The 14,710-nt window shown below is 37.7% G+C and overlaps 1 protein-coding gene across 12 annotated transcripts in view; it reads left to right on the top strand.

The window, feature by feature from the left end:
* The window catches only part of CCDC7 (coiled-coil domain containing 7), a 481,360-nt gene that overhangs the window by 365,726 nt on the left and 100,924 nt on the right, over positions 1 to 14,710 (top strand). For 11 of the 12 annotated variants that reach the window (XM_035729112.1, XM_035729118.1, XM_035729115.1 and 8 more), the window contains one exon: positions 4,279 to 4,362. The exons of the other annotated variant lie outside the window; for it this stretch is intronic. In XM_035729112.1, the coding sequence (XP_035585005.1) occupies positions 4,279 to 4,362 (84 nt within the window). The remainder of the gene's footprint in view (positions 1 to 4,278; positions 4,363 to 14,710) is intronic. 12 annotated transcript variants of the gene reach the window in all.

Raw genomic sequence — 14,710 nt, 5'->3', positions numbered from 1 at the left:
CTGGAGTAACAGTGTTAGGCACACTTCTCTTTGATCTTTGTTGTCATACAGAAAGAAGAAGATAAGAGAGAAAAAAGGAAAAGAGACATTCAAACAGATCCCAAACCACTGACTTCAAATGGTGACTGTATGCATGCCCAAGGATGCTTTCTGAGGACCAATGTGAGAGATTTAACCCATCAGGGGAAAGAGATTTTAGTAAAATACTCTTGCTAAGTCACTATAACTATCTAAATACATAAACAAATAATTAAATGAACAAGCACACTAAACAATAAGCTCCAGAAAGAGGAAGTGGAAATCAGAATCCAGAGTCGCTATGATATATCTAAAAATCTAAAATGTTCACCTATTAGCAAAAAAAAAAAAAAAAATTAAGACATGCAAAAAAAATAGTAAATTGTAACCCAAGTACAGGAAAAAGCAAGCAATAAAAAATGCTTGTGAGAATCTTAAATGTGGACCTAGCAGATAGTTATTAAAAAGATGTGGTATATATACACAATGGAATATTATGCAGCCATCAAAAGGAATGAGATCTTGCCATTTGCAACGACGTGGATGGAACTGGAGGGTGTTATGCTGAGTGAAATAAGTCAATCAGAGAAAGACATGTATCACATGACCTCACTGATATGAGGAATTCTTAATCTCAGGAAACAACTGAGTGTTACTGGAGTGGTTGGGGGTGGGAGGGATGGGGTGGCTGGGTGATAGATATTGGGGAGGGTATGTGCTACGGTGAGCACTGTGAATTGTGCAAGACTGTTGAATCACAGATCTGTACTTCTGAAACAAATAATGCAACATATTTTAAGAAAAAAGAAAAAGAAGAAGATAACAGGAGAGGAAGAAAAGGGGAATATGTCAGAGGGGGAGACGAACCATGAGAGATGATGGACTCTGAAAAACAAACTGAGGGTTCTAGAGGGGAGGGGGGTAGGGGGATGGGTTAGCCTGGTGATGGGTATTGAGGAGGGCACGTTCTGCATGGAGCACTGGGTGCTATGAACAAACAATGAATCATGGAACACTGCACCAAAAACTAATGATGTAATATATGGTGATTAACATAACAATAAAAAATTAAAAAAAAAAAATATGTTCAAAGAATTAAAGGAAACCATGCTTAAAGAACAAAAGAAAGATGATGAAAATATTTCATCAAACAGACAATATCAACAGAGATAAAAATTAATATGAAAGAACTAAATAAATGCAAATCCTGAAGTTGACAAGCACAATAAATAAAATAAAAATTGCTGGGGCTGTTTAAGAAATTTGATTCATCTGAAGAAAGAAACAGCAAACTTAAATAATGGGAATACTAAAGGGGAGCAGAGAGAGAAAGGAGCAGTAAAAAATTTTGAAAAAAGATGGCTGAAAATTCTGAAAACTACTCAATGAAAATTTAAGCTATACATCCAAGCTCAATGAAGTCTTAATAGAATAAGCATAAAGAAATCCACAATCAGGTCTATCATAGTAAAAATGTTGAAAGACAGAAAATCTTGAAAGCAGCAATAGAAAAACAACTGATCATGTAAAAGAGACCCCCACCCCCCATATGATTAACAGCTGATTTAGCATCAGAAATTATGGAGGCTAGAAGGTGGTACAATGGAATATTAAAATACTGAAAGAAAAATCTGTCAACCTGGAATCTCATATTGGGCAAACTGTCTTTCAAAATTGAAAGTGAAATAAAGAGATTCTCCAACAAATAAAAATTGAGAGAATTCATTGCTAACAGAATCACTTTACAAGAAATACTATAGAAAGTTCTTGTTGCTCAAAGTAAATAATCTCACACAGTTGGCTCCACAAAAAGAACTAAAAATAAATAAATAAACGCAAAGTATGGCTTACAATATTTCTAGAATTACAGAAGACCATATAAATGCATATTTGTCTCTTTTCCTCTCTTAATTAGTTTAAAAGGTATAAAACAATAGGTATAAAAAGTATTGTTGGGCCACTAACGTATAGATGTATATTTCACAACAACAGCACAAAGGCAATGGTGAGGATGAGGAGGAATTGGGGTAAGAAAATGTCAGTGGATGTTAACTCAAATGTTCAGAAATCAATGAAAAGAACCATATTGTAAATAAGGAAGTTAATAGATCACTGTCACTATGTAATTGCTTCGACTGCTCTCAGGTTCTTTAAAGGTCATAAAATTTCATAAAGAAATGATTGTAATAAGAATTTTGACAATATCTTTAATATTTATACATATAATATGTAATACAATAGCACAAAAACAGGGAAAGGAATAAAACTATATAGGAGTCACCTTTCTATATTTCCCTGAAATTTAATTGGAATAATCCTTAAGTAGATTCTAAAATTGGCTGTGGTGGCTATTGCACAAATATATGAATATATTAAGAGCCACTGATTAAACATTTAAAATGGGGAAATTGTATACTATATGTATAATATGCAATATTTAAAAAAATAACTCTGAAATCCAAGCAAGCTAGGATTTATTTTACCATTTTTTTATTTTATTTTTATTTTTTTATTATGTTCAGTTAGCCAACATTTACTACATCATAGTTTTTGATGTAGTGTTCAAGAATTCATTAGTTGCATATAACACCCAGTGCTCATCACAACATGTGCCCTCCTCCATACCCATCACCTGGCTAACCCATCCCCCTAACCCCCTCTTCTGAACCCTCAGTTTGTTTCCTGGAGTCCAGTCTCTCATGGTTTGTCTCCCTCTCTGATTTCTTCCCCTTCAGTTTTCTCTCCCTTCCCCTGTGGTCCTCCGCTCTATTCCTTATGTTCCACATACGAGTGAAACCATATGATAATTGTCTTTCTCTGCTTGACTTATTTCACTTGATATAATCCCCTCTAGTTCCAACATAGGATTTTTTTTTAAGACTTAAAGCAATGGGAGGCTATTGTGAAGGAGGAAAATTGTGACTCTTAATATATTATAAACACATACCTTTTATGCTCCTAGTGTTTAACCCAAACTCAATTTAAACTAAAGGCCTATTCTCACTGCCTCCCCCCTCATATAAGAATCCCTTGTTTTCTCAATTCATGTGACTCAGTTCTTCTAATTACATCCGCTGGAGAAAGACCAGAAGGCTAAAATATGTCTGCTAATGTTTTCCAGTTATGTATTGCTATAGCTCATATTACTTTCACAAATGCCATTACTTAATTACTGAAAACCTGTTCTGCCCAATCCAGTTTTATCTTTGGTTTTAGTAATGATGTCCCATCAGGTCTCTGCCTCTGTTTAGGTTACAGTGGCAGTATATTTTTTGCTGCCATGGTGGTAGTGAAAACTTTAAAATTCATGGGCTCAGTCATTTCTCCAAAGCAAGACTTCCAATCTGTGATGTCTGGATCATGACAGTGTTTCCCACTTCACGTATATGTGTGTTAGAACCATTATTGCCCACAAAACTTTACCCAATAGGTAACCCAGAGTCGCTAATTCTAGTTATTTCTTTCGCAATGTGAAATTCTTTTAGATGAGTTTCTTTTTATTTTTTCTGTCATTAGACCTACGTAGTAGTTTCCACATCCAGGAAAAGGCTAAAAATCATGTTAAGACTCAAATGGAAAGGGATGCAATACCAATGCTCCCATTATTGCAGATTACCCACTTACTCCTCCCCAGCTAGAAGGTCTACATACTAAGAGGAACTTGAGAGAGCACTTTATCTCATTCCATATGTTATTTGATACTCTTTTCCATCACTAATGCCTACTTGATTTAAAGTGACATAACTTAATAAAAGGGAGAGCATTAAAAGATTCCTGGACAAGTCAAAGAATTTCTGCCTCACAGTAACGTCCGTGACTCCACTGACCATAGTTTGTAAATTGACCTGGGGAAAAAAAAACTGTGAAGTCCTGCTTTACCAGGTATATCCCTACCATATGAATGTGTTTTTAAAATGTATGTGGAAGTTATGCTCTGGGGTGATTTGAATTTGCACAAGGCGTTATGTTTTCTGGGTAAAGCCCTAGATGAAGCATCAGTTTGTGCATCAGTTTGGTCATTACCCAGATATGTCACCTTTGTCAAATCAGTAAACATCTCTATGCTTCAGTATAATGAGGTTACATGTCTACTAATAGTTCTTCAGATTGTAAGGTATTATGTTTCTGCAACCCAGATATTTCATTATAATTCTCCTCCTATATAGTAAGGAATGCTAACTAGAGGAATATTAGACACACAAACACACATATGTTAACATTTACCTTACAAAAGTGTTTTGGAACTGTTTATTTCTATAGAGATGGATACAGAGCCCCTCCCAGGTGCTACTGGAAGAGGTATAATAAAGAAGGAAATCAAGACACAGTCAAAGAGTCATCCTGGTAAGAACAAAAATATTTCAAGTCTACTTAAGGTTTATTTATTTCTTCTGGAGTTTAAATTTGGATCTTTAAGGACTATAGAACCTGTGTTATTATGACATTATAAAACATCTTCATAAAGTCCCTCCTATAATTAGTGGAATTCTAGCAGTTACTAAATGGACAATTAGCCACATATTATAGGTTTTAGATCTCATCCATTAAAATGTGGTCCTTAAAAACCCAATGTGAAATTGCGCTTGGAATATGCTTGATGGAAGCATTTCAAATGCTGTTGTACTCCCTTTCTTTTTTCCGGCTACATAGGATAGTTGCTTTGTATTTGCAAAGCAGAAATTCTAGCTTATGAAATGGGTAAGAAGAGGAATTTAGTGGATAGTTATTTCATTGGTTACTAATTCCCTCTATATGATTGAAATATCAAACAAATTCATAACATCTCAGGTGAAGTAGAAACCTTTAGTTTTGTCATATAGTTCATAGTTTATACTACTGCCTCTTGTCCTGGTGGAACTGTGTTTCACACACTTCTTATCCATCCTTGTGTGATGTCAAAGGAGGCAGAGAACTTAACAGAGAAACAAAGGAAAGAAATAGTGAACGCGAGGCGCCTGGGTGGCTCAGTTGGTTAAGCGACTGCCTTCGGCTCAGGTCTTGATCCTGGAGTCCCGGGATCGAGTCCCACGTCGGGCTCCCTGCTCGGCGGGGAGTCTGCTTCTCCCTCTGACCCTCTTCCCTCTTGTGCTCTCTATCTCTCATTCTCTCTCTCTCAGATAAATAAATCTTAAAAAAAAAAGAAATAGTGAACGCGACCCCTTTTAAGAAGCTGTCATCCAAAGGTGACTGTATGCATGCCCAATTCTATGCCCTTGGAGAATCAACATTAGGAGCTTCACACTGCAGGGAAGGAGACGTCAGTACAATAGAAAATGGTCCAGCCTGACTTCTACATAAATAATCAGGGAAACAACATCAAACCTTCAAAGGGGAGGGGAACTCAGTATCCAGATTTGCTGCACTATGTTATCTAAAATGCCCAGTTTTCACCAAAAAGAAAATATGAGACATGAAAGAAACAATAAAGGTATGTACTGTACACTAGGAACTTCAGGAAGAATAGGTTTTTTAAAGTATTAAAGCAGTGAGAGGGTGTTGTGAAGGAGGGAACTGTGATTCTTACTAGATTATAAATTTCTCTAGGGCATACCTTTTTCCCCCAGAATTTTTTTATTTTTTTATTAACATATAATGTATTATTTGTTTCAGGGGTACAGGTCTGTGATTCATAAGTCTTACACAATTGACAGTGTTAGCACATACCCTCCCCAGTGTCCATCACCCAGCTACCCTATACCTCCCACCCCACTCCACTCTGGCAACCTTCAGTTTGTTTCCTGAGATTGAGTCTATTATGGTTTGTCTCCCTCTCTGGTTTTTTCTTGTTTCATTTTTCACTCCCTTTCCCTATGATCCTCTGTCTTGTTTCTCAAATTCCTCATATCAGTAAGATCATATGATACTTGTCTTTCCCTGAATGACTTATTTCGCTTAGCATAATACCCTCTAGTTCCATCCACGTCATTGAAATGACAAGATTTCATTTTTTTGATGGCTGCATAATATTCCATTGTGTATATATACCATATCTTTATCCATTCATGTGTTGATGGACATCTAGGCTCTTTCCATAGTTTGGCTATTGTGGACATTGCTGCTATAAACATTAGGGTGCATGTGCCCCTTTGGATCACTACATTTGTATCTTTGGGGTAAATACCCAGTAGTGCAATTGCTGGGTTGTACAGTACCTCTATTTTCAACTTTTTGAGGAACCTCCATACTATTCTCCACAGTGGCTGCACCAGCTTGCATTCCCACCAACAATGTAGGAGGGTTCCCTTTTCTCCACATCCCTGCCAACATCTGTCGTTTCCTGACTTGTTAATTTTAGACATTCTGACTCTTGTGAGGTGGTATCTCACTGAGGTTTTGATTTGGATTTCCCTGATGCCGAGTGATGTTGAGCACTTTTTCATGTGTCTGTTGGCCATTTGGATGTCTTCTTTGCAGAAATGTCTGTTTATGTCTTCTGCCCATTTCTTCATTGGATCATTTGTTCTTTAGGTGTTGAGTTTAAGAAGCTCTTTATAGATTTTGGATACTAGCCCTTTATCTGATATGTCATTTGCAAATATCTTCTCCTATTCCCTCAGATGTCTTTTGGTTTTGTTGACTGTTTCCTTTGCTGTGCAAAGCTTTTTTCTTGATGAAGTCCCAATTGTTCATTTTTGGCCTTGCTTCCCTTGCCTTTGGAGATGTTTCTAGGAAGAAGTTGCTGTGGCTGAGGTCAAAGAGGTTGTTGCCTGTGTTCTCCTCAAGGATTTTGATTTATTTCTGTCTCACATTTAGGTCTTTCATCCATTTTGAGTCTTATTTTTGTGTGTGGTGTAAGGAAATGATCCACTTTCATTCTTCTGCATGTGACTGTCCAATTTTCCCAACACCATTTGTTGAAGAGACTGTCTTTTTCCACTGGACACTCTTTCCTGCTTTGTCGAAGATTAGTTGACCATAGAGTTGAAGGTCCATTTCTGGGCTCTCTATTCTGTTCCATTGATCTATGTTTCTATTTTTGTGCCAGTACCATATTGTCTTGATGATTAAAGCTTTGTAATTGAGCTTGAAGTCTGGAATTGTGATGTTGCCAGCTTTGCTTTTCCTTTTCAGCATTCCTCTGGCTATCCGGGGTCTTTTCTGGTTCCATACAAATTTTAGGATTAGTTGTTCCATTTCTTTGAAAAAAAGTGGTTGGTATTTTGATAGGGATTGCATTGAATGTGTAGATTGTTCTAGGTAACATAGACATTTTCACAATATTTGTTCTTCCAGTCCATGAACATGGAACATTTTTCCATTTCTTTGTGTCTTCCTCAATTTCTTTCATAAGTATTCTATAGTTTTCTGAGTCCAGATTCTCTGCCTCTTTGGTTAGATTTATTCTAGGTATCTTATGGTTTTGGGTGCAGTTGTAAATGGGATCGACTCCTTAATTTCTCTTTCTCTGCCTTGTTGGTTTATAGAAATGCCACTGATTTCTGTGCATTGATTTTATACCCTGCCATTTTACTGAATTCCTGTATGAGTTCTAGTGGTTTTGGGGTGGAGTCTTTTGGCTTTTCCATATAAAGTATCACATCATCTAAAAATGTGAGAGTTTGACTTCTTCTTTGCTGATTTGGATGACTTTTATTTCTTTTTGTTGTCTGATTGCTGTGGCTAGGACTTCTAGTACTATGTTGAATAACAGTGGTGATAGTGGACATCCCTGCTATGTTCCTGATCTTAGGGGAAAAGCTCTCATTTTTCCCCCATTGAAAATGATATTCACTGTGTGTTTTCCATAGATGGCTTTTATGATATTGAGGTATGTACCATCTATCCCTACACTGTGAAGTGTTTTAATCAATAAGTGATGCTGTACTTTGTCAAATGCTTTTTCTGCATCTGTTGAAAGGATCATATGGTTCTTGTTCTTTCTTTTATTAATGTATTGTATCACATTGATTGACTTGTGGATGTTGAACCAACCTAGCAGCCCAGGAATAAATCCCACTTGGTCGTGGTAAATAATCCTTTTAATGTACTGTTGGATCCTATTGGCTAGTATTTTGGTGAGAAATTTTGCATCCATGTTCATCAGGGATATTGGTCTGTAACTCTCCTTTTTGATGAGGTCTGGTTTGGGGATCAAGGTAATGGTGGCCTCATAAAATGAGTTTGGAAGTTTTCCTTCCATTTCTATTTTTTGGAACAGTTTCAGAAGAATAGGTATTAATTCTTCTTTAAATGTTTGGTAGAATTCCCCTGGGAAGCCATCTGGCCCTGGGCACTTGTTTGTTGGAAGATTTTTGATGACTGCTTCAATTTCCTTGCTGGTTATGGGTCTGTTCAGGTTTTCTATTTCTTCCTGGTTCAGTTTTGGTAGTTTATATGTCTCTAGGAATGTATCCATTTCTTCTAGATTGTCTAATTTTCTGGCATATAGTTGCTCATAATATGTTCCTATAATTGTTTGTATTTCTTCGGTGTTGGTTCTGATCTGTCTTCTTTCATTCATGATTTTATTTATTTGGGTCCTTTCTCTTCTTTTGGATAAGTCTGGCCAGGGGTTTATCAATCTTATTATCTCAAAGAACCAGCTCCTAGTTTCGTTGATCTGTTCTACTCTTCTTCAGTTTCTATTTCATTGATTTCTGCTCTAATCTTTATTATTTCTCTTCTCCTGGTGGGTTTCAGCTTTATTTGCTGTTCTTTCCCCAGCTCCTTTAGGTGTAGGGTTAGGTTGTGTGTTTGAGACCTTTCTTGTTTCTTGAGAGAGGCTTGTATTTCTATATACTTTCCTCTTAGGACAGACTTTGCTGCATCCCAAAGATTTTGAACAGTTGTGTTTTCATTTTCATTGGTTTCCATGAATTTTTTTAATTCTTCTTTAATTTCCTGGTTGACCCATTCATTCTTTAGTAGGATGCTCTTTAGCCTCCATGTATTTGAGTTCTTTCCGACTTTCCTCTTGTGATTGAGTTCTAGTTTCAAAGCATTGTGGTCTGAAAATATGCAGGAATGTTCCCAATCTTTTGGTACCATTTGAGACCTGATCTGTGACCCAGGATATGATCTATTCTAGAGAATGTTCCATGGGCACTAGAGAAGAATGTGTATTCTGTTACTTTGGGATGGAACGTTCTGAATATATCTGTGAAGTCTATCTGGTACAGTGTGTCATTTAAAGCCTTTATTTACTTGTTGATATTTTGCTTAGATGATCTGTCCATTTCAGTGAGGGGGTGTTAAATTCTCCTACCATTATTGTATTATTTTCGATGTGTTTCTTTGATTTTATTATTAATTGGCTTATATAATTGGCTGCTCCCATGTTAGGGGCATAGATATTTACAACTGTTAGATCTTATTGTTGGATAGACCTTTAAGTAGGATGTAGTGTCCTTCCTCATCTCTTATTATAGTCTTTGATTTAAAATCTAATTTGTGTGATATAAGGATTGCCATCTCAGCTTTCTTTTGATTTCCGTTAGCATGGTAAATGGTTTTCCACCCCCTCACTTTAAATCTGGAGGTGTCATTGGGTCTAAAATAAGTCTCTTGCAGACAGCGTTTTGATGGGACTTGTTTTTTTATCTAATCTGATAGCCTGTGTCTTTTGATTGGGGCATTTAGCCCATTTACTTTCAGGGTAACTATTGAAAGATATGAATTTAGTGCCATTGTATTGCCTGTAAGGTGACTGTTACTGTATATTGTCTCTGTTCCTTTCTGGTCTATGTTACTTTTAGGCTCTCTCTTTGACTAGAGGACCCCCTTCAATATTTCTTGTAGGGCCGGTTTGGTGTTCACAAATTCTTTTAGTTTTTGTTTGTCCTGGAAGCTTTTTATCTCTCCTTCATTTTTCAATGACAGGAAAGCTGGATATAGTATTCTTGACTGCATATTTTTCTCATTTAATGCCCCAAAGATATCATGCCAATCCTTTCTGGCCTGCCAGGTTTCTGTGGACAGGTCTGCTGCTAATCTAATGTTTCTACCATTGTAGGTTACAGACCTTTTGTCCCAAGCTGCTTTCAGTATTTTCTCTTTGTCTCTGAGACTTGTAAGTTTTACTATTAGATGTCAGGGTGTTGACCTATTTTTACTGATTTTGGAGGGGGTTCTCTGTGCCTCCTGGATTTTGATGCCTGTCTCCTTCCCCAAATTAGGGAAGTTCTCTGCTATAATTTGCTCGAAATACACCTTCTTCCCCTCTCTCTCTTCTTCTTCTGGGATCCCAATTATTCTAATATTGTTTTGTCTTATGGTATCACTTACCTCTCTAATTCTGCCCTCGTGATCCAGTAGTTGTTTATCTCTTTTTCTCAGCTTCTTTATTCTCCATCATTTGGTCTTCTGTATTACTAATTCTCACTTCTGCCTCATTTATCCTAGCAGTTAGAACCTCCATTTTTTATTGCACCTCATTAATAGCCTTTTTGATATTGACTTGCTTAGATTTTAGTTCCTTTATTTCTCCAGAAAGGGATTCTCTTGTATCTCCTATGCTTTTCTCAAACCCAGCTAGTATATTTATAATCGTCATTCTGAACTCTAATTCCAACATCTTAAATGTCTGTATTGATTAGGTCCCTGGCAATTGGTACTGCCTCTTGTTCTTTTTTTTTTTGAGGTGAGTTTTCCATCTTGTCATTTTGTCCAGAGGAGAATAGATGAATGAGAGACCAAAATGCTAACAGAGTAACAATGACCCCAGAAAATATACACTAAACAAAGCAGAAGAAACCCAAAACCAGGGTGGGGGGAGGGAAGAAAGGGAAAAAAAGAGAATATGATCAGGCTGGTGAATAGAACAGAGCCACACACTAGATTTTGGATGTATTTTAGTCTGTTAGAAGAAACTGCCTCCCAAAATTTTAAAGAAAGAAAAACTTATATATATACAAAAATAAGGGTAAATATGATGAAGGGATGGAATATGAATGTAAAGATGAAAATTTAAAAAGAATTTTTTTAAAGATTTTATTTATTTGACAGAAAGAGACACAGGGAGAGAGGGAACACAAGCAGGGGGAGGTGGAGAGGGAGAAGCAGACTTCTGGCAGAGCAGGGAGCCCGATGTGGGGCTCGCTCCCAGGACCCTGGGATCATGACCTGAGCCAAAGGCAGATGCTTAATGACTGAGCCACCCAGGCGCCCCTAAAAAGATTTTAAAAAAGGAATCAATAAGAAGGTGGTTGAAAAAAGAAAGAAAAAATTTTTTAAAAAAAGAAAGAAAAGGAGAGAATGTGATCAGGCAGGAGACTAGAACAAAGCCATATACTAGATTTAGGGTGTATTTTGGTCTGTTAGAAGAAACTGTATCCCAAAATTTTAAAGAAAGAAAAACTTATATATATATATACAAAAAATAAGATTAAATACAATGAAGGGATAGAATATGACTGTAAAAATGAAAATTAAAAAAGATTTTACAAAAGGAATTGATAAGGTATTGGTTGAAAAAGGAAAGAAGAAAAATTCAAAAGAAATAGAAAAAGAAAAAATAAAGAAAATTTAAAAAATGAACTTTGAAAGACTAAAGATTCATGAGGAAAAAGCCATGAATTCTATGTGCTGTATTCCTCCTGCGCTGGCGTTCTGCAGTTTTCAATGATTGGTAAAACTTGGTCTTGACTGGATGTTCTTACTGATCTTCTGGGGGAGGGACCTGTTGCAGTGATTCTCAGATGAGTTTGCCTGAGGTGGAATTGCACCACCCTTGCCAGGGGCCCGGCTAAATAATCTGCTCAAGTTTGTTCTTGGCAGCTTTTTTTCCATACAGCTTTGGACAATGAGAATGAAAATGGCAGCCTCCCAATATCTGGCCCAAGAGGAGCCTAGAACTCGGGGCCCTGCTCCTCAGTGAACCTCGGAGAAAATCAGTCAATCACTCCTGTCTCCCTGGTCTCTGGCCACATTCTGTGCTCACCTGGCCTGTGACTGATTATTTCTATCTCTCGCACATGACCCTATTTGGAATTTCCAAACCCAACAGATTCCTGTGGTGCACTTCTGCGCCACTCCTCCTGGGGGAGGAAGGGGAGTCTCCCTGGATTTGCTGCTTGTTGGGTCCCTGCCTGAAGAGTAGCAGCCCATCTGTGCCATGGATCACAGTTTATGGCAACCCCAAGCTGAGAGCCCACTCCTCGGCTCCGTCTTTGCAGCTGGCTTCCCTGCCCAATACCTGGGAGCTCTGCCACACTCAGGCACCCCCAGTCTTTCTATGACCCCGAGGGTCCTGAGACCACACTGTCCCCAGTGAGGGTTCTACCCCCTACTTAGCCACTAGAGCAACATCCGTCAGTGGACCAGACTTCTAAAAGTTCTGATTTTGTGCTCCCCTGCTCTATCACTTGCAGGTAGCTGGCTGATGGAGTTTCCAACCCCCTGCAGTCTATCTTCCCAAATATCACCTCGGATTCACTTCTCCACACGTCCTAACTTCCAGAAAGTGGTCGCTTTTCTGTTCATAGGATTACTGCTACTCTTTTGTTCAATCTCCTGTTGAGTTTTTGGTGTTCAGAATGGTTTGATCCTTATCTAGCTGAATTCCTGGGACCAGATGAAATTTAGGTCTCTTACTCCTCCGCCATCTTGCTCCTCCTCCTTTCCCCTGGTTTTTAATCATATCTGCTGTGAAATGTTCTCAATGCCTCCTTGCTTATTTAAGAATCTCCTCACACTCATTCCAAATGAACCATTCATTCTTGCTTATGCCAGTTGCAGAAACAACCAGAAAGCCTCAAATATATCTCCTAATATCCCCATTTTGCATTGCTCTATATCATTTTACTTTCACAAAAAGTCATTATGTACTTATATTTTTTATTTTAATGGTTATCATTTTTTTTAATTTTATTATGTTATGTTAGTCACCATATAATACAACATTAGTTATTGATGTGGTGATCCATGATCCAATGTTTTTGTATAAAACCCAGTGCTCCATGCAGTATGTGTCCTTCTTAATACCCATCACCGATCTAACCCACCCCCCTCCCCCTCCCCTCTAAAACCCTGTTTGTTTCTCAGAGTCCATAGTCTCTCATGGTTCATCTCTCCCTCCGATTTCCCCCCCTTCATTTTTCCCTTCCTTCTCCTAGTGTCCTCCACGCTATTCCTTATGTGCCACAAATAAGTGAAACCATATGATAATTGACTTTCTCTGCTTGACTTATTTCACTTAGCATAATCTCCTCCAGTCCCATCCATGTGGATGTAAAAGTTGGGTATTCATCCTTTCTGACGGCTGAGTAATATTCCATTGTATATATGGACCACATCTACTTTATCGATTCATCTGTTGAAGTTTCGCTATTGAGGACATTGCCACTATGAACATTGGGGTGCATATGGCCCTTCTTTTCACTACATCTGTGTCTTTGGGGTAAATACCCAGGAGTGCAATTGCTGGGCCCTAGAGTAGCTCTATTTTTAATTTTTTGAGGAAACTCCACACTGTTTTCCAAAGTGGCTGTACCAACTTGCATTCCCACCAACAGTGTAAGAGGGTTGCCCTTTCTCCACAACCTCTCCAACATTTGATGTTTCTTTCCCTGTCCATTTTTGCCATTCTAACTGGTGTAAGGTGGTATCTCAGTGTGGTTTTGATTTGAATTTCCCTGATGGCTAATGATGATGAACATTTTTTCATGTGTCTGTTAGTCATTTGTATGTCTTCTTCAGAGAAGTGCTTTTCATGTCTTCTTCCCATTTTTGGACTTGATTATTTGTTTTTTGGGTGTTGAGTTTGAGAAGTTCTTTATAGATCTTGGATACCAGCCCTTTATCTGTAGTGTCGTTTACAAATATCTTCTCTCATTCTGTGGGTCGCCTCTTTGTTTTGTTGACTGTTTCTTTGCTGTGCAGAAGCTTTTTATCTTGATGAAGTCCCAAAAGTTCATTTCTGCTTTTGTTTCACTAGCTTTTGGAGATGTATCTTGAAAGAAATTGCTGTGGCTGATGTCAAAGAGGTTACTGCCCATGTTCTCCTCTAGGATTTTGATGGATTTCTGTCTCACACTGAGGTCTTTCATCCATTTTGAGTTTATCTTTGTGTATGGTGTTAGAGAATGGTCGAGTTTCATTCTTCTGTATATAGCTCTCCAATTTTCCCAGCACCATTTATTGAAGAGACTGTCTTTTTTCCATGGCATATTTTTTCCTGCTTTGTCGAAGATTATTTGACCATAGAGTTGAGGGTCCATATCTGGGCTCTCTATTCTGTTCCATTGGTCTATATGTCTGTTTTTGTGCCAGTACCATGCTGTCTTGGTGATCACTGTTTTGTAATATAGCTTGAAATCGGGCAACGTGATGCCCCCAGCTTTGTTTTTCTTTTTCAACATTTCCTTGGTGATTTGGGGTCTTTTCTGATTCCATACAAATTTTAGGACTGTTTGTTCCAGCACTTTGAAAAATGTCATTGGAATTTTGATCAGGATGGCATTGAAGGTATAGATTGCTCTGGGTAGCATAGACACTTTAACAATGTTTATTCTTCTGGTCCATGAGCATGGAATATTTTTCCATCTTTTTGTGTCTTCTTCAATTTCTTTCATGAGTGTTCTGTAGTTCCTAGAGCATAGATCCTTTACCACTTTTGTTAGGTTTATTCCGAGGTATCTTATGGTTTTTGGTGCTATTGTAAATGGAATCATTTCTCTAATTTCTCTTTCTACAGTTGCATTGTTAGTGTATAAGGAATCAACTGATTTCTGTGCATTGATTTTATATCCTGCCA

The sequence above is a fragment of the Zalophus californianus genome, chromosome 9 (assembly GCF_009762305.2).
Source record: "Zalophus californianus isolate mZalCal1 chromosome 9, mZalCal1.pri.v2, whole genome shotgun sequence".
Taxonomy (NCBI): domain Eukaryota; kingdom Metazoa; phylum Chordata; class Mammalia; order Carnivora; family Otariidae; genus Zalophus; species Zalophus californianus.
This window is presented reverse-complemented; position numbering and strand designations above follow the sequence as displayed.